Here is a 21,006-nt window from a genome sequence, read left to right as displayed (position 1 = left end):
TCATCCTCGCACTGTGTCTGGGATAAAGCTTAGCATATAGTGAGTGCTCAGGAGATGCTTTTAGTTTATTGCTTTGCACCTTAAATAAAGATGCCCTAAGAAATATTTATGTTCCTGTGATTTAAGTTTAGCTATGTCTGACCTTCAGCTATTCAGAACACATTTGCAAATTTGTAATTGATTAAAAGCTTCACTTTTGCCCTTTAAAGATAAACAGGAAGCTGCACATTTTCTGCAGCAGGAGTGCCTGCTAGAAAGCTTTCCTTGGTTCAATAGTTTCCCATTGTTATGAATAGAACATCAACATAATTAACATAAGAATCCCTTAGAGGCCAATTTTAAATGAAACCACATTTAATTGCAGGTAATTCCTTTATTCCCCAAGGTGATGCTAAATTTCCAACTGGGCATATGAAATATGTCAAAATCTCTGCAAAGTAAAGCCATTTAAAATGAAATGGTATAGTCTATCAACCCTCAAAAGTATAAAATTATTTTGATTAGTTGGCCAAAACAAAGAGAAAAAGAAAGGTAAAACCCAAAGACTCAAACTCAAAGTATCCATAAAACAATACAAAATATAAGTTTTGACAAGTTCTAAATTTCTTGAGTTTTTAAGAGAAATGGTTTGTGTTTTTTGGAAATAATGTTTGACTAAAAGAAAATCCTAAGTCAATATTCATTTTCATTTTAGTATTTTGCTGGTACCCTAATCATCTATTTCAATCCTAAAATCCTCTATTGCCCAAAACCATAGCGTTAAGAGGATAGGATCAGTATGCCCAGAGTCTCCACATAGGAGGTAATCAATACATGTACATTAAATGAACCAATGAATGCATTGGTTTCACATTTATCTAGGCTCCAAATGTGTGATAAGCAACTTCAGAGTCATAAAGAATGAGTAGGACATAGACAATAGTCCACCTCGTCTGGAGTTCTACATTAGCTTCACTTTGTCCACCTGGCAGCCTCACCATTCTCATGTCCATCCCAGTGCTTCCAGTGCCACAGTGCCATGCGTGCCACATGTTACCAGGGCTATGGACAGATGATCCCATCTCTAAAACCACCCTGTATCTATGTTTTTTTAGGTGGTTATAACATTGAGAAGGCATCCTCTTTTGAACATCCTGGGGTTTGGCCCTGATTAACAATGTTTCTCAACCTGCCACAAGACAGTGGCTGTACTTTTCCATTTGTTTCTGAAATCTGTACATTGCATCTCCTGTAAATATAGGGTATTCTATATATAGATATAGATTGTTTCAGAAGTCAGCATAACATATATTTGAGTATATTTTTAAACCAAGAATTGCTCATGTATAGATAATTTAGATTTAAGAGCATAGTTACCCTAGTTTAACATAATAATAATACATTATTAAACATTCTTAGTAAGATTAATGATTGCTTACCTCCTTGCCCTTAATATCCAGCATGAAAGAGTTTAGAGTAGGCATGTTATTGCAACTTTTAATTTTTATTCTAGTTTCTCATCTTTGTCACAAAGACACAAAGTTAAAAAACTACAAATATTTATATCAATGAGAACTATTAATACTTAGCAACTCATTGTCTAATACTTCTAACATTATGTACTTTGCCATGGTGCTGCTTTATGGACCTATCACGATGAGCTTGAAGAAGGGAGAAATTGGAAAGTTCACTTTTTTTTTTTTTTTTTTTTTTTTGAACTGGAGTTTTGCTCTTGTTGCCCAGGCTAGAGTGCAATGGCACGATCTCAGCTCACTGCAACCTCCACCTCCCAGGTTTAAGTGATTCTCCTGCCGCAGCCTCCATAGTAGCTGGAATTACAGGCATCCATCACCACGCCCAGATAATTTTTTGTATTTTTAGTAGAGACGGGGTTTTACTATGTTGGCCAGGCTGGTCTTGAACTCCTGACCTCAGGTAATCCACCTGCCTCAGCCTCCCAAAGTGCTGAGATTACAGGTGTGAGCCACCCCCTCCCCCAGCTGGAAAGTTCACTTTCTAGCTCTAATCTTGTACTGTGACTAAACACTGCTAGGAGCTTTACCTTGACCTATAAATTCTCTCCTCAGATACAGAAGTCTATTGTAAGACTGTTTCCTTGAGTTCTCATTCCCTAATGATCCCATTTGTATTTCCTGGTGAGAACACTATTAAAATAGTTGCCAGTATTAATGGTTATTAATATCCCCACTCTTATCCCCAGCTGGGTGTGAATGCACTCATACTTCTGGTGGGACCTTTTCTTCTTGAGTGCAGCCATCTCAAGTGTTCAGAATTTCTGATGTGTAAGAACTTTTTTATTAATATCTACTTCAAATGGTATCTTCCTTATCTATAGGCCATTTCCATGTCTACAAGGAGATTTAGAATAATTTCCTTCCTCCATTACGTTTTGTTCCTTGAAGGTATTTTATAATCAGAGTGCATGTTCTTCTCTCTTTCGGAGATTTCCTTGTTTCAGGCAAAACGTATTAAGTCTCTCTAGTCGAATCCTGTGGATCTTGTGTTATGCCACTTGTCTCTTGAATAGTCTCAGCATGGAGATAAGAAAGGAGCATTATATTCTAAGTTGAGAACCTAGAAACAAAAACCAGTATGGTTATAGTTTTCTCATCCTGCCCTGTATCTACTTTTAAAATTCCTTTAATGTACAAATACAGATTTAGAAATTTAGAAACCTAAATGCTATAATAAATATTATAAAAAGTAAATCATTGAAATTGTATATGTATGATTTAAACCTCTCAATAAAAATAACCAAATCACTACCTCTTTGGGTTATACTCGCTGTCATCATAAATCTGTATTTGTCCTATTACACAGTATAACAGGGACTATAAATGTCTTGCACGTCGTGTGTTGCCCAAGAGAGACCTTCCATTTTAGCGCCTTTCCTTTACTAGTTGTGCTTTTATTTACTCTTCTTCCAAGTCTACATTTCTATTTTTATTAGTGTCATCACACTTCAACTTCAAGTTCTAGTATTTCTTTTTTTTTTTTTTTGAAATGAAGTCTCACTCTGTCACCCAGGCTGCAGTGCAATGGCACAATCTTGGCTCACTGCAACCTCCACCTCCCAAGTTCAACCAATTCTCCTACTTCAGCCTCCCGAGTAGCTGGGACTACAGGTGTATGCCCCCACACCCAGCTAATTTTTGTATTTTTAGTAGAGATGGGGTTTCACCATATTGGCCAGGCTGGTGTCAAACTCCTGACCCCATGATTTGCCCACCTCGGCCTCCCAAAGTGCTGGGATTACAGGCGTGAGCCACCATGTCCAGCCCTTTATCTTTAATACCTCTTGCAAATATATTTAATATGGATTCATAAAAGTGCAATTAGCATATTATTACAAAAGAAAAGTAAAATAAGAAGAAAATCAGGTTTTAATATACTAGTTTATAGATTTTGTAAAACTATGTAATCATTCTAGAGTAATTTTAAATGTCATTTAAGTATTTAATTTTCAGTGGTCCATAAGCTTAGTTTTCTTTGTTGTCTGACACATTTGATTTTTAAAAAGTAATTGTTACCAGGCCGGGCGCGGTGGCTCAAGCCTGTAATCCCAGCACTTTGGGAGGCCGAGACGGGCGGATCACGAGGTCAGGAGATCGAGACCATCCCGGCTAATACAGTGAAACCCTGTCTCTACTTAAAATACAAAAAAAAGCTAGCCGGGCGACGAGGCGGGCGCCTGTAGTCCCAGCTACTCGGGAGGCTGAGGCAGGAGAATGGCGTAAACTCGGGAGGCGGAGCTTGCAGTGAGCTGAGATCCGGCCACTGCACTCCAGCCTGGGTGGCAAAGGAAACACCCCTCCAAAAAAAAAAAAAAAAAAAACAAAGTAATTGTTCCCAGAAAGTTTATTTTGTATATACAGTCAATATTATTCTAAAATTTTATGGAAAGGCAAAATAACTAGAATAGCTAAAACAAATTTTGAAAACAAAATTAAGGTGGCCAGAATCACTCTACCCAATGTTAAGACTTATTATATAGCTACAATAATTAAGACAGTGTGCTATTGGAAGGACAGACACATAGATCGAAGGAACAAAGTAGAGAACTGAGAAATAGACCCACAAAATATACCCAGTTGGTTTTGATGGAGTTCCAAAAGCAATTCAATGAAGCAATTAAATATCCATAGGTGAAAAAATGAACCTCAACTTAAACCTCTCACCTTATACAGAAATTCAATCAAAGTGATCATGGACTTAAATGTAAAACTGTAACACTTTCAGAAAAAAATAGGGAAAACCTTTGAGATCTAGAGCTAAGCACAAAGTTTTTAGACATGACTCCAAAAGCACAATTTATAAAAAGCAAAATCAACAAATTAGACCTCATCAAAATTAAAAACGTTTTCTCTGCAAAGGACTCTTTTAAGATGATGAAAAGAGAAGCCACAGAGTGGGAGGAAATATTTGCAAACCATGCATCCAACAAAGGACTATTATGTAGAATTGTTAAGAACTCTCAAAACTCAACAATAAACACTCAACAATCCAATTTTTAAAAATGAGTTAAGTGACGCTCCCAGCTGTTCAGCTCCCAGCCCACCGGCGAATGAGAACATGCGGTGCCCGGTTCCCTGCTCCCGTGACAGTACGGCGCAAGATGATGGCTCCAGCTGGCATCCATGTCCCCACACAAGGACGCAAACCGCATTCCTTCCCCAGGCTGGCCAGTTTCCAGGTTGTACATGTGCCACACCTTCCACATCCAGTCTGTCAGGCAGATGGACCACCCGGCGCCACTGGGGCCTATCATGGGGAGGAGGGAGGAGGGAGGGCTTGGGCATTGGGGAGTTATACAAGATGTAGATGATGAATTGATGGGTGGCTGACCGAGTTGATGGGTGGGGCAGCCACACCAACATGGCAATAAGTATACATATGTAGACAAACCTGCAGCGTTATCGCACATGTACCGCTAGAACTTAAAGTATAATAAAAAAAAAAAAAAAAAAAAAAAAAAAAAAAAAAAAAAAATGAGTTAAAGACATGAAGGGCCATTTCACCCAAGAGGGTATATGGATAACAAACAAATACATTTCAAAATGCTCAAGACCATTTTGCTGTTAGGAAAATGCAAATTAAAACCACAACAAACCATCACCACATACTTATCAGAATGACTAAAATGAAAAATAATGACAACACCAAATCTGCCAAGGAGGCAGAGAAATTGGATGACTTATATATTGCTGGTAGGAATGTAAAATGTTACAACCACTCTGGAAAACAATTGAGTAATTTCTTAAAAACCTAAATATGGAAATATTATACTACCTAGTGACTGTACTCCTGGTCATATATCTCAGGGAAATGAAAACTTACGTTCACACAATAATCTGTATGTAAATTTTAGCATCCTTTGTTGTAATAGCCAAAAACTGAAAACAACTCAGATATCCTTCAACAGACAGGTGGTAAAATAAATTGTGGAACATCCAGACTGTGGAATATTGCTCAGTAATAAAAAGGAACAACTACCAATAATTCAGCAACCTGAATGATTATCCAGCAAATTATGCTGGGTTAAAAAAAAGGCAGTTCCAAGAGACTATATACTGCATGGTTCCATTTATATAACTTTCTTGAAATGACAAAATCATCTTAACAGAGAATAGATTATTGGTTGTTAGGAATTAAAGAGTGAGTGTGTGGGAGGGAAGCAGGTGTGGTTATAAAAGGGCAATGTGAAGGATCTTTGTGGTGATGGAAATGTTTTTTTTTCTCTCTCTCTCTGTCTCTTTAGAGCCAGGGTCTTACTCTGTCATCCAGACTGATGGCAGAATCCTAGCTCATTACAGCCTTGAACTCCTGGGCTTAAGTGATCCTTTCGAGTAGCTGGGTCTAAAGACACATGCCACCATGGCTGGCTAATTAAAAAAATTTTTTTTTTGTAGAGACAGGGTCTTGCTTTGTTGCCCAGGCTGGTCTCAAATGCCTGATTTCATGTGATTTTCCCATTTCAGCTTCCCAAAGTGCTGAGATTACAAGTGTGAGCCTCTGCACCCAGCCAGAAATGTTCTTTATCTTGACTGGATCAATGTCAATATTCTGGCTGAGATATTGAGCTATATAGTTTTGCATGATATCATTGAGGGGAAACTGAAGAAATAGTACACAGTGTCTTTCTGTATTATTTCTTACAACTCTTTATGAATCTATAATTATCTCAAAATAAAAAGATTAATTAAAAAATTGTGTCAGCAAATTGTAAGGATGAATCCATTGAAATGAAAAAGACACTTGCAAGGTATTTATTTTCTCCTTTGGTTTTTCCTGCAAGGTTTGCGAGGAGCGATCGCATTTGCCTTAGCTATTCGGAACACAGAATCTCAGCCCAAACAAATGATGTTTACCACCACACTGCTCCTCGTGTTCTTCACTGTCTGGGTATTTGGAGGAGGAACAACCCCCATGCTGACTTGGCTTCAGATCAGGTGAGTGACAATGTCTAGCAAAGGAAATCGTTACGAAGCATGACTGCGCTGTTCAATTTCTAGTATTGCTGACTTAGTCAATAGTACAGTGGCATGTCCTACCCTAACCTTCCCGGCAGTCAAGTTGACCTTCACTCATCAGGTGAAACAGAATGACGTAGTACCAACTGCACTGACTTTTCCAGAAGGCTTCCAAATCCTAGGATGATGTCTGTTTATAGTCTGTCCCTAGAAATTTATTTATTCATCTATCAATTATTCCATTCAACAATCTGTATTCAGTACAATTCGGTATACTATGGAGTTTACAAAAATAAGATACAGGTCTTGTCCTCAAGATACAATCCAGTCAGACTGATATAGAAAAAGCTATAATATGAAGGATAAAGTGAATTTATTGTTTTTTAATTCCTCACAGCACTTACAACAGAAACAGGGACATAGGAAATGCTTAAACATACTTGCTTAGTGAGCCATATGCTTAGCCAGAGGGATGCTATAGACACAAGTTAGACACTTTCATACAGGAAAAGGGGGTAAAGGCTTCAGTCAGTGGCCCTCCAGTAAGCAGTTCTGGAAGACGATTACTATAAACCTGAAGTACGAGAGGAGCAGACGTTTTGACAAAAATGGGTCGCTGGTGTCAGTTATGAAAATGGGTAAATCTATTTTAAAGTGTGGCTGTCTTTATTTAATGTTCTTGTGACCTGGGTCCTCATTTTCATATCCCAGAAGGTAACAACAGTGCTTTAGGCAAATCATGTTTTATTTCTCAAATCTATACATTTTTGATGATCATGCAATCACTTCCTGGTTCCTACCCATTGTCTATAAGACAAATTTATACCTACTACATTCAACACGTAAAGATCCATCTGACTGGAAAAGGACTTCCAAGAAGATTCTTACAGTCAAGAGTCTGTTATTACAGCACCTAGTATAGTGCCTGGCATACAGTAGGATTGGATACATAATTCATGAAAAGTTAAATGAATACAACCACAAATGTAAACACTTTCATTCACCATTTACTGCAGGTCTCACAAGTTTAGTATAGGAAAACTTATGCTCAAACCAGGCCAACTGACTATGCATTAAACCAAATTCTAAGAAAAAAGGGCTTCTTAAAGTACTGTGAATATTGCTAAACACAAAAAAGGCTTTGACTAAAGGTGAATAGAGAGTGTTTTGAAATGCTTCTTGAATTACTTCCTAAGCACATAAATGTGACTTGCAATTTCTTTCACAGTGGTTGTCACCTGTAGGCTCCCATGGATGAGTACACAGATTGCATTAAACTCTATAGCACTGGGTCTCCTGTGAACTGCTAGTAAGACAGTGGTGTGTTTAGGTTTCTGAAAAATAAAATTCAGTAGGTAGATCCTTGCATGGAAATATTAGGGCTTGGAAACCAAGTTAGAGGATGCTGGTCCCCACAAAATACAAGTACTAAATACCCTATCAGGTGAGTTAAAATATTCAGAACATAAAGTAGTGATATCAGGATTTCCTTAAAGCAATAAAATATAATTCGTTTTCTACTATTTCTTTTTTTACTCTAAAAGAAGTTGTCCCCAAATCAGTAACATGTTTTATCCTAAAGTATTTACCTAGCTCTCTTCTAGTGTTTTCCAAAAGCACCCACTGAAGTCAAATAGGTGTCATAACTTATGCAGCCCCTTAATATCTGATTCAGCAGGGAGAGGGGAGTATTATAGAAGGGCTTTAAACAGCTTAGGATAGTTATCCAGGTTATAGGACAAGGCCTAGTAAGAAAGGAAAGATACTAATGTGAACCATGGTGTCCAGGGGTGAAGTGCCTGGTAGTCAGCCCGGCCAGTGTTATGGCAGCCTACCAGGGGGCACAGCATGGGGCGGCCAGGTCATGAAGATGCCCCAGTGGGAACTGGCTCCAAATGGCCCAACCAATTCAGTGCCAGACTTGGCCACCAGCCGGGAGGGAGATGGGTAAAGGCAGGACTGTGATGTGTTTAGGGAATTGAGCTGACAGGGTTCTAGTCTAGTGAGCAAGGTGATGATCTCGGCTGGGAACTAGAGTATAAATCTGACATCAGGGCAGAAACCCAGTCAGAGAGACCAGAGACCCATTCATGAGAAAACTAATGGGGAAAAACTGAAGTTCATAGATTTCTGGGCACCCAGGAAGTAAACCCAGACAGATAGATACAGGGCAGAATAAGTTAAGACCAATTTGGCTCTTAAACTTGAATGAACATCAGAACCACCTAGAGGGCTCATTAAAACCCAGATTACTAAGCCCCAGCCCAAGTTTCTCATCCAGTAGGTCTTGGTCAAGGCCTGAGAATCTGTATTTCTACCACATCCAGGAAATGCCTGTGTTGCTGGTCTCAGGGCTATACTTTGAGAACTGCTGGTTTAGACTTCCTACCCCTAGTGGAGATGGGGCTAATATTGATACTGTCGGATGTGGCTGGGGTTGCCAAGGGCCAGGCACACCTGAGCCTGCAGTGTAGATTCCTTTGCACCTATACTAAAGGGAGGAGGGGCTCACTTAAAGAGGAAGAGTCACTGTGCCCTGATCAGTGGGCGGGAAATAGGACATAATAGAATAAACAGTAAAGAATAAAACTATGTCACTGTGTGTATACAAATACACAGTAACTTGTAGTGACACCATCATATGCTCCACTTTCCTACCATGGTTTATAATGTTGTCAAAGAAATTATCAATTCCATTATGGCTTTAAACTCCTAGTCGCCCATCATTTAGACTCCATTTAGCAAGGCCTTGCTTGTTTACAGAGCTACGTCTCAGTAACCAACTTACCTGTCAGACTTTTCCCCAAACACACCATGAAGTAGGTAAATTGGAACTTTAATAAAATGACGTAAATAGAGAAACGCAAGAGACGCAAAGACAAATGTGATATTGAATGAACCCAAATACCCTCAATTGGAATGTGATTTGTTTATATACTTTACATGGCCTTCCCTTCTTGAGTCTATATTTTTTCTCTGAAATTATTTGATATGTACTTGAATTAGTTTTTTTAATCCCCATAAAATTTGCCATTCAGCCGCAAACTACCACAGTAGGATGCGAAGAAAATGTTTTATATAAGGCAAAAATTGATAGTATTAAAATGAATTGCACTTTGATGGAACTGACTTTAAAACAGCAATGATCCTATGTTTAGAGAAACAAATAATGATCTTTATATGTGAAACAAATTTTCCATTGATTGAGTCTTGTCCTAAGCACCATTCAAATTTCTTGTCCCAGAGCTGTTGTATTTTCTTTTTAAAAATAATCATAAAATGTTTGTAATGCAGCATTGAAAATAAATCAGACCTTTGCTTTTTAAAATTCTGGAGAAAAGGAAAAGACTCCTCCAGCATTGTTTTGGAGGTTTTCATGTAAAATAAAGTAGAATGGTTTCTTGATTAAAATCCGGATCTCCTCCCTTCTGTAGAATACATTAATACTGGTGGTGAGGAAAACCCAACAGGAGTCTCCAAGGACTAGCTCTGCTGTTAGCCAGGAAACAAAAAAGACCAAAGGTGTTAGGCTTTGCCCTACAAAAGCCAGTAAACAAGATTATTGACCAAATGGTTGCACATGCTTACAAATAAACATTAAAGACCACAGGGCAGAGCTCTCTGGCAGTGGCACCAGATAATAAGCTTCGAGACGGTAACCCCATTCTCTAAGCCAAGAATGGGGTTAGGGTAGAGCACTACATGTAGCTTAGGGTAGGGCACCACATGGAGCTAACAAACTTTCAGCAAATAGCTCATGAGAAAGGAGCCTATACCACAGTGCAAACCTTTCCTGGGCTCCCCAAATGAGAATGTAGGACCCATCTCTTCACAGTATCTGAATCACAGTGTGGAAGGCCTTGAATGCCAGAGTAACACAGAACTTGTCCCCTAGCCGACATTAGAAAAGAACCCTCAACAAGATAACCTTTATAGCTTCAAATTTTGACCTCTAAACACTCTAACAATAACAACTGACTTGTAATGAGTGCTTACTCTGTGCCAGATATCAGATAATAAAATGCAAAGCATATAACCTCCTTGTGACTCAGCTTCTAACCTATAACATGGGGATGATGATAGCAGCTGCCACCACGGCCCACGGTTACACCATAGTCAGGCTGCTGAACCAGGATCCAATCCAGGGAGCCTAAGCCTAGGGCCTACACACCCAACTAGTGCATTCTTCTGGCACCCTGATAAATGAGCTTATTGTCAACGCCTGCAATCGACCCTGATTAACAAATCCTTTGAAGAAAGAGATGTGCTTTTTAAACCATGACAGGGCTGTTAAAAACAAACACAGGAAATCTTCATCCATCACAAGTGATTGGGCTGACTGGCTCATACAACACAGAAATTCTTCAGTGCAGGTTTTCTTTTTGACCTGGGACAGTTATAGGTAAATAAAATGAGATTAGTCCAACATAGCCAAGTGGAGAAGATTGTCTCCCTCAATTACAGGAATTTAGAATTACAGGACTTATAGGAATTTGTTACCCTCACGCTCACCTCCCAATCCTATTCAGGATCCCAAACTATTCTGCCGTCAGCCTCTTCCCCAAATCAACCAAATAATTTGGTTGCATACATTGACTTACGTCTATTGCAGAGAGAGTAACTTTTAGATAGTGCAATGCTTCTACTATTAATTTTTTTTTTGAGAGTGTCTAGCTCTGTCACCCAGGGTGGAGTGCAGTGGCTCAATCATAGCTCCCCATAGCCTTGATCTCCTGGGCTCAAGCGATCCTCCTGCCTCAGCCTCTCAAGTAGCTGAGACTACAGGTGTGCACCACCATGCCCAGCTAATCTTTTTAAAATTACTTTTAGCTGAGATGAGGTCTCATTACATTGACCAAGCTGATCTCAAACTCCTGAGCTCAAGCAGTCCTCCCACCCCAGACTTCCAAAGTGCTGGCCTTATAGGCATGAGCCACCACGTGAGCCCACTATCAATATTTTAGTTAAATATTTAAATTCAATTTTTGGTTTATGACGAAAAGCCATTCTCAAGTGATTTATTTATCATTTATACTCATTGGCTACAAATTTTAAGATAACAGCCATCACAAATATGTATATAAAGATAAAAGAGAACTGTCCTTAGTAATATTTTAAGTCTTAAATGATAGCAGAGTTAAATATATCTGCTTACATACAGACTTCCTTTATTATTGAGGTGAGGAAATGTTAATTTAATATGATGGAGGAATATATATCATTAAGTTATCTTAATATTAACTGTGTTCTGTTTGGTTTCCTTTCTAGCATTCGAAGTTTCATGCGGGTTTAACAGTTTGCTTCATTGTTGTATTAATGTAGTCTGTCAATACACACACATACTCTGGAGTTAGACTGAGCAGGTCCTAACCCTGCCTCCCTCTCTTAAAGCTGTAGGACTCTGAGCAATAAATGTAATGTCTTTATGCCTCAAATTTCTTAATCTGTAAAATTGAAATAATGATATCTACCACTTTAGAATGTTATAAGGTTTAAGTATTCTGTGTGTACAGAATTTAGGGGCACACAGTAAGTGCTCAACAAATATTGTTATAACAGTACCCAAAAGATACCTATGAGCCTTTTCTTACCCAAATACTGTATAATTGTCCCCCTGAAACCCATACATATATAAACTATTATTAATTAATTATATTTATGAAAGCATGGTATACATGGAAAATAGAAATAGTCTCTGGAAAGTTTAGTCCATTTTCCTTGGTAACGAGACTCACCAATTTTACAGGCAACTCCTATTTCTGCATTCAAAATGATAAACGCCATAAAGAAAATGCTAACAAAAGGATTATATTATCCAATAGCTCAAAAGATTATTTCTAAAACATGCTTCTATCTCCTTCTTAACATAATCTTTGCTTGGGAACTTTTTAGATATTTAATTTATAACATTTCATCAAGCTGTATTCATTGTATTATATTTTGTAGTGATTTTGTACAAATTTGTATTCTTCGTATCAATTCATATCAATCGACAGACCTGAGAAATACGCTCTCCCATGAAACATGGAAAACCAGTTTACTCATTTGAATGTAGATTTATACTGCATATTCCATACCTGGTACTGCCTTTTAAAATTATGTTCTATTTTCTTTAGGTTTTTCTACAATACATTTCATAAATCTAAATATTTATTGCTTAAATCAATCTAGTTTGACTTGTTACATTAAAGATATTGGATAACTGTAGTAACCTATTTTTAACCTAAAAATATTCTAGGTTTATAACAATTGTTATGAATTAACAGTTCCTAAATTTGCTTTCAGTGCCATCTGAGTTCCTTAATACGCTTTCTTTCTGCATGCCAAATTGTCTCAGTTCCAGAGATAACAGTCTTTATCTCCACAATTGCCAGCTATCCTCCACAAGCCATGTTCTTAGTCATCTTCTCTGAAGGTGCTCTTGAGAATATCAGTATCAATAAGCTTCTCTCATTTACTAAGTTTACCAAACAATGGATATTCTGGTCTATTAAAGGAGATTTACTAGCCTGTTATCTTAAAGCATTGTCCAATATGGTGTCCTTACTTTAAGTAATAGATGTATTTGTACTTTAGGTAACAGCCAACATTTGAAAAAAAAAAAAAAAGTGATTTTGAATGCAGTAGATGGGACTTATTATTCAAAGTCTGTGGAGAAGGGTACCAGTTCTGGTCAAAATAGAGTGAGCATACTTACTCCACCCACTTTCTCTTCCTCTGAATGCAGCTGAAAAACACTGAACAGAATGCATGTAGCAGTTACATGAGGATTCTAAAAAGTAAACAGTAGCAGACATATTCAGGGAATAAACCAGAATTCAGAGTACTATTGAACTGGTGGTGAGTTTTCATTTTGTTTCCTCTCTGGAATCTCCTGGCCTGGACTCAAAGACAATTTAGAGACCAGAATTATAAAATAAGAAAGAGAGAGACAGAGCATGCTGGAAGAGAAATTCTTTGTTTCTGGAACAAGATAAAGGAAAGGGGACATTTGTGGGTCAGAAGAGTGGACATATGCCTTGGATTTGTTATTGTTTTCTTTATTCTCTCTTCCCCAATCCTAGCAATTGTAAGGTGGCAGGTGACGATGGCAGCAACATTTACAAAGGCAACTAAAATGTCAACCAGAGGAACTTTGGTCATAAGATCATGGGGAAGAATTTCCATTGTATTTTTTTTCTCGTAATCCTCTCACCAATTAGCCTTGGAAGCAGGTGCAATATTATGGGAAAATCATAGAAAATATGCAGCAGTGTGGGAAAATTAAAACCCTGAGTTTTTAGCCAGAGGACCAGGAAAAGGGGCTTTGGGATGCTAGAAAATGTAGAGAAGAGTGTAGAGAGAAGGGAGCTTGAGAAAGCGACCCTATAAAGTTGTCTATAAATTTTCAAGCACAAAATCAGGCTGTATATGCATGTATCTGAGCCTAAACAACACACACCAAAGACATTGAGAAATGAGCTATAAGTCAGAACATTAGCCAGCTCCCCAACTGGACACTGGGTGTCACATATGCAGGAAAAATCTAAAGGCAACTGCATAGACTTTCAAACTTAACTGACATTGGAACAACAGGCAACAGAATGCAGATAAGAACTTGCGTTCTGGACCAAATCTGGTTTGATTGCCTGATAAAACAAAATCTCAACATTCTCCCCAGGAAAACTCTATGTCACTTAACATCCCAGATCCAGAGTTATCTAACATAATATCCAAATTTCCAGAATTTTTTTAGTGTATGAATACCCAGAAAAATCTTAATATCTCACAAGATCCAGGAAGAATTTTAATATTTCACAAGATGCTAACCCAATATGGACACATATATTGGAATTAATGAATCAAGACTTTAAAGCAGCTATTATAACCATGCCCCAAGAAGTAAGAGCATACACAATGGAAACAAATGGAAAAATGAAAACAAAAACTGTGGAGAAATAGAAGATACATAAATAAATAAATAATTTAGAATGGAAAATGCAATGACCAAAACTAAATAGTCACTTAATTAGCTTAAAAACAAAATAAAGAATGACAGATGAAAGATTCTGTGAATTTGAAGATTATAAGAAATTATCTAATCTGAACAAAAGTATGACATTTTTCACCAGCAGATCTGCTCTTTAAAAAAAGAATGACAAAGGAATGTATTCATATGGAAGGAAAATGATATTAGAGGGAATCTTGGAACAGCAGGAATGAAGGAGGAGCAATAGAAATAGTAAATATCTGTTTAATATATTTTCCTAAGGTTTTAAAAATATATATGGTTGTTGAAGGAAAAAACATTATCTTATGGGGTTCTCAAAAAGGAAAATGAGTAGAGGGACCTGTAAGTGGTAAGTTTTCCACATTCCACTTGAAGTGGTAAACTATTAATTCAAAATATATTGTAAAAAATTATATACTTATACTGTAATTTCTAGATTAACCACTAAAACACATATAGTGGTTATAAAAACACAATGAGATATAGTCAAAAGTTCAATAGGTAAATTAAAATGGAAAACAAATCAATTAAAATAACTTCAAGGAAGGCAGGAGAGGAAAATAGGGGGGAAAAATAGAGAAAACAAACCGGAAGCAGGTAATAAAATGGTAGATCTAAATACAGATATAACAATAATTACACTAAATCTAAATTGCCTAAAGACATCAGTTAAAAGAGATTGTCAAGGCAGATTAAAAACAAGACTCAGCTATATGCTGTCTATAAGAAACATACTTTAATATAATGATATAGGTAGGTTAAATGTAAAAGAATGAAAAAATATATGCCATGCAAATACCAATCAAAATGAAGCTGGAGTGGCTATATTAAATCAAATAGTCTTGAGAGCAAGAAAATTTCCCAGGGATTAAGGAGGGAATTATATAATGATAAAAGAGTTTATTTACCAAGAAGACAGAACTATATAAAATGTGTATGCACCTAAGAATATAGCCCTAAAATACATAAAGCAAAAACTGATAAATCTGAAAGGGGAGAGAGACAAATTAACACTTCTAGTTACAAACTTCAGTACTTGTCCCTGAGTAACTAATATAACAAGTAGACAGAAAATCTGCAAGGAATCAGAAGAACTATTCTAATAACCAACTACATTTAATTGACATTTATAGAACACTCTACCCAACAGCAGCATAATACACATTCTTTTCAAGTGCTTACAATTACAGCAAAATAACCAATAGCATAGGTCATAAAACCTTTTCTAATTTAAGAGAAATGATAACGTACAGTGTTAGCCATGATCACACCACTGCACTCCAGCCTTGGCAACAGAGCAAGAAAGGAGAATATCATGACAGATTTTAAAGCCATTAAAATGATGATAAGGGAATCCTACAAACAATTTTCTCTGCATATATGTTCAACAAAATAGATTAAATGTAACAATTCTTGACAAACTACCAAAACCCTTTCAAGAAGAAATATATAAACTGAATCATCCTGTATCTATTAAAGATACAGAATTGGCCAGGCGTGGTGGCTCACGCCTATAATCCCAGCACTTTGGGAGGCCAAGGTGGGTGGATCACGAGGTCAGGAGTTCAAGACCAGCCTGGCCAAGATGGTGAACTCCGTCTCTACTAAAAATACAAAAATTAGCTGGGTGTGGTGGTGGGTGCCTATAATCCCAGCTACTCAGGAGGCTGAGGCAGGAGAATCACTTGAACCTGGGAGGCAGAGGTTGCAGTGAGCCGATATTGTGCCACTGCACTCCAGCCTGGGTGACAGAGTAAGACTCTGTCTCAAAAGAAAAGGAAAGAAAAAACAAAAAGAAATAGAATTTAGAGTTTAAAACCTTCCAAAAAAGAAACTACAAGCCCAGATGATTTCACTGGCAAATTCTTTGAAAGAAGATACAACACTAATTCTAAACAATCTTTTCCAAGAAACAGAAGCAAAAGCAATATCTTCCAACTCATTTTAAGAGGCCAGAATTACCCTAACACAAAAGTAAAACATCATCACAATAAAGTAAAACTACAGTTCAATCTCTTTTATAAACATAGATGCAAAAATCTTGCACAGAATACTAGAATATCAAGTCCAGCAATACTTTAAAAGGCTACACAGTACAACTAAGTGGGACTGATCCCAGGAATAAAGTCTGGTTTAGTAGGTAAATATCAATCACTGAAATGTATATTAGCAGATAAAAGAAAAACATGATCATATCAATAGACACAGAAAAGCATTTAATAAAATTAATTTTATTCATGATTAAAAAAAACTCTTAGCAAGCCAGGAATAAGACAAAACTTCCTTAAACTAATAAAATACATCTAAAAAAACTTACACCTAACATCATATTTAATGGTGAAAGGTCAAATGCTTTCTTCCTAATATTAAGAATGAGACAAATATTCCTAATTTTAGGAAGAAACTCTAATTCAATATTGTCTTGGTAATCTTAGCCAGTGCAATAAAATAAGAAAAATAAATAAGATACATACAGCGTAGAAAGAGAGAAATAAAACTGCCCAATTTTCAGCCTTTATAATTGTTTATATAGAACAAAGAAACCTACCAAAAAAACTTCTAGAAATAAGTGATTTTAGGTTTTACGATACATGGTCAGTACTCAAAAATCAAATGCATATCTAACTACTAGAAATGAACAATTGGAAACAGAAACTAATAAAGTGAATACCACTTCTAATAGTTCCAAAAAATGTAAATACTTGGGAATAACATAACAAACTACATGCAGGATCCGTGTATTGAAAACAAAATACCAGTAACAGAAACCAAGAAGGAACTAAATTAATGGAGAGGCATGCTGTGTTTATGAATTAGAAGACTAAATATAGTTAAGACATCAATTTTCTGTAAATTCATCCAGAGAGTTCATACAATTCTAATCAAAATCCCAGCAGGACATTTTGTAGATACAGGCAAACTGATTTTTAAATTTAGAAAGAAATGCAAAGTAACTAGAACAGCTAAAACAATTTTCAAAAAGAATAAAGTTGGAAAACTCAGATTGCTTGATTTTAAGACTCACTTTAACATTTCTGTAACCAAAAAATGTGATATTGGCAAAGGGATAGACATATAAATTAAACAGAAGAAAAATCCATAAATACACCCACACAACTATGGCTTATTGATTTTTGTAAAGGTTAACAAACAATTCAATGGCATAGGGAGAGTATTTTCAGCAAATGGTATTAGAATAAGTGTCTATCTGTGGTAGGTAGAATTCTAAGATGACTCGCAACATTTTCTGCCCCTCGCCACCTTGATATACGTGCCTTGCATAATCCTTGGAACTGCAAATATGATGGATTATCTTAATATGGCACAGTAGACTTTGAAATAGGAAGATTACCTTGTGGGACTGACTTAATCACATGAACCTTTTTATAAGAAGAGCGTTTTCTCTGGCAAGTCTTTGAAGAAGAACTCATACATTCAGGAGGATTTGATGCACCATCATGGTGTAAAGATGGAAGTGGCTACGTGGCAAGGAATTTTGGAAGCCTCTGGGAACTGGGAATAACTCCTGGCTGACAGCCAGAAAGGAAAAGGGAGTCATAGTTTACAACTTCAAGGAAATGAATTCTGCCCACAACAAGAATGAGATTAGAAAGATTTTTCTCCAGAGCCTCCAGACAAGAACCTAGCCCAGCCAGTACCTTCATTTCAGCCTTGTGATATACTAATCAGAAAATCCAGTCACATTATGCCAGAGATCAGACCTACAGAACTGTGAGCTAATAGGTATTGTTTTATGCTGCTAAGGCTTGGTAGTTTGATATACAGCAATAGAAACCCAATACAATATCCATAGGCCAAAAAATGAACCTTGACTTAAACCTCAGAACTTACAAAGAAATTGACTAAAACTGGATCACAGATCAAAACATAAAACTATAAAACTTCTAGAAAAAACATAAGAGAAAATATTTATGACCTTGAATTAGGCAAAGGATTGTTAGATATTATATGAAGAGCGTCATCCATAAAAGAAAAAATCATGAAAATACTTTACTTTGCCAAAGACACTATTCAGAGAATGAAAATACAAAAGTACACACTTAGAGAGAATACATTGCTGGTGGGAATCTAAAATAATATAGCCAATCTGTAAATCACTTTAGCAGTGTATTATAAAGGTAAAAATACAATTACCATATGACCCAGTGTCTTAGTTTGTTTTGCGCTGCTATAACAGAATACCTAAGACTGGAAAATTTATAAAGAACAGAAATTTATTTTCTCCCAGTTCTAGGAGCTGGGAAGTCCAAGATAAAGGTGCCAGCAGGTTCAGTTGTCTGGTGAGGGTGGCTCTCTGCTTCCAGGATGGCACCTTGATGCTGCCTTCTCTGGAGGGGACAAACACACTGTGTTCTCACATGGCAGAAGGTAGAAGGACAAGAAGGACAAACTTGCTTCTTTAAACCCTTTCATATGGGCACCCAATCTCATTCACTTTCCAAAGGCTGCAACTTCTAATATTGTTGCATTGGGGATTAAATTTCAATGTGAAATTTGGAGGGGACAAAAAACATTCAAACCATAGCACCCAGCATTCTCTCTCCTAGGCAGTTACTCTAGAAAGTACAATGGGGATAATAACTGCATCTATCTCTGGAGATTAAATGTATAAAGATTAAATGGGAAAAGATTCATGTTAATGTCCTTTGAGCAGTGCTCAGCACTCATAAAATAATCCTATTTTAACTTATAGCTTTGATTAGAAATGTCAGTGAGTTATTTATATAGAGAGAGCATTTTCAGAATGTGTTGAGATAATCATATAGTTTTTTTCTTCTTCTTTAATTTGTTAGTATGATGAAATATGTTAATAGATGTCCTGATACCGAATTATCCATACATTCTCAAGATAACCATTTTTTCCTAAAATTTTGTATGTATAATAATAATTGAAATTAGTCTTATAGTTTTCTTTTTCCCTTTGTGGGGAGGGAGCTATCTTTACTGGGTTTAGGTATTATTAAGAATATGCTATATTCATAACATGAACTAAAGGATTTTCTATTTTTTCATATTTGAAATGACATAATATAGAAATAATCTAGTCTTTAAAACCTAGATCAAAGTCAACTGTGAAGCCTTCTGGTTCCTTCAGTCATTTTTAATGGTATATTTTCTATCACCTTTCTAGTGTCTCCTATGGTAATTTGTGTATTCAAGGTAAAATTGTCATTTTTAGCTAAAAAATGGTCAAGTATTGGCAATTTCATGTGGTTCAACCTAATAGTAAAATGAATATCTATATGCTCTTAACCTAGTTTCACCCATTATTAATAAATTGCCCATTTTGCATTCTTGCCTTTCCCTATATATATTAAATATAATTATATGTGAATGTTTTTTATTTGTTGCTTTATTTTTCACTGAACCATTTGAATGTGAGAATAGGCATCACACACTTCTTATCTAAATATTAAAGCATGCATCTTCTAAGAATAAGGAAATTCTCGTAGATAACCAAAGTATCATTATTGTACCTAGAAATAAGGACATTCTCTTAGATAACCAAAGTACCCTTATTGTACCTAGAAATTTTTTTAAACAATTGACAGTATTATCAGTACATATTTAAATTTTTCCAGTTGTTGCAAAAACGTATAAGATATTTTAAAATTCAGGATCCAATCAAGATAATGTGTTGCATTTGGTCTTTTTTCAATCAGTTTTTTCTTCTTTTTTGTTTTTTCAGAAGAAGCCAGGTCAGTTGTTTCATACATTATTCCACATCCTGGACTTGCTTTTTTTCTCACAGCAACAATTAATGTATTCTTTTCAGTGCTATATTTCCTGTAAACTAGAAATTAGGTCAAGGCTTGAAATTCAGGTTGAGTATTTTTGGCAAGAATATTCATCGATAATGTTGTGTGCTAATGGATGCATGAGGTCAGGTTCTTCCACCACTGATAATGCTAACTTTGTTCATATGGTGACAGTGGTAACCTCAGTTGCAAAGGTATATTTTTACCTTTGTAATTAGTTTTTAATCTGTGGGAGGACACTTCAGTACAGTATAAATATCCTGTTTCTAACAATCTTTCACCCACTGTTTTTAGCATCCATCAATAATCATCATCTGATTCAACTATTACATTTAGGATGATTCCGTTTTGTATTAAATTGAGTTTCTTGATTATGTTACTCAAATTGTCTGTATCTTTACTTATATTTTTAACTAGATGTATCAGATTCTGAAAGAAGTATGTTAAATTTCCCAGTATAATTTTTGTAATCAAGGCCTTACATTTCTATATTATTAATCATATATATTATTAATTGTATGTATATATTTGGCTATGCGTATCATGTTATGAGAGGAAATACTCAAATTTGCCTTTGAATTAGTCTGATATGTCTTATCCCAAAAGTAAAACTTAAAATGGTCATATCCTCCATATATGTTCATACCCTTCTTTCATTCTCTAGTCCTGGTAAATGTGGAAACCTATAATGTAGTGTTAAAGCAATATAGAAAAGTCCTTCTTGTAAGCATTAAGCAGGGGGAACTTCCCCTTTTCTCCTTTTTTT

The 21,006-nt window shown here is 36.3% G+C and overlaps 1 protein-coding gene across 1 annotated transcript in view; it reads left to right on the top strand.

Moving 5' to 3' along the window:
• SLC9A9 (solute carrier family 9 member A9) overlaps window positions 1-21,006 on the top strand; it is a 597,181-nt gene that overhangs the window by 388,686 nt on the left and 187,489 nt on the right. Inside the window, exon 12 of the mRNA XM_017882282.1 lies at window positions 6,296-6,449. Coding sequence (XP_017737771.1) covers window positions 6,296-6,449 — 154 coding nt within the window. The remainder of the gene's footprint in view (window positions 1-6,295; window positions 6,450-21,006) is intronic.

Source organism: Rhinopithecus bieti, unplaced genomic scaffold, assembly GCF_001698545.2.
Source record: "Rhinopithecus bieti isolate Rb0 unplaced genomic scaffold, ASM169854v2 scaffold_12642, whole genome shotgun sequence".
In the NCBI taxonomy this organism is placed as follows: Eukaryota; Metazoa; Chordata; class Mammalia; order Primates; family Cercopithecidae; genus Rhinopithecus; species Rhinopithecus bieti.
Note: the sequence above shows the minus strand (reverse complement) of the source record. Positions and strands in the feature narration are given on the sequence as shown.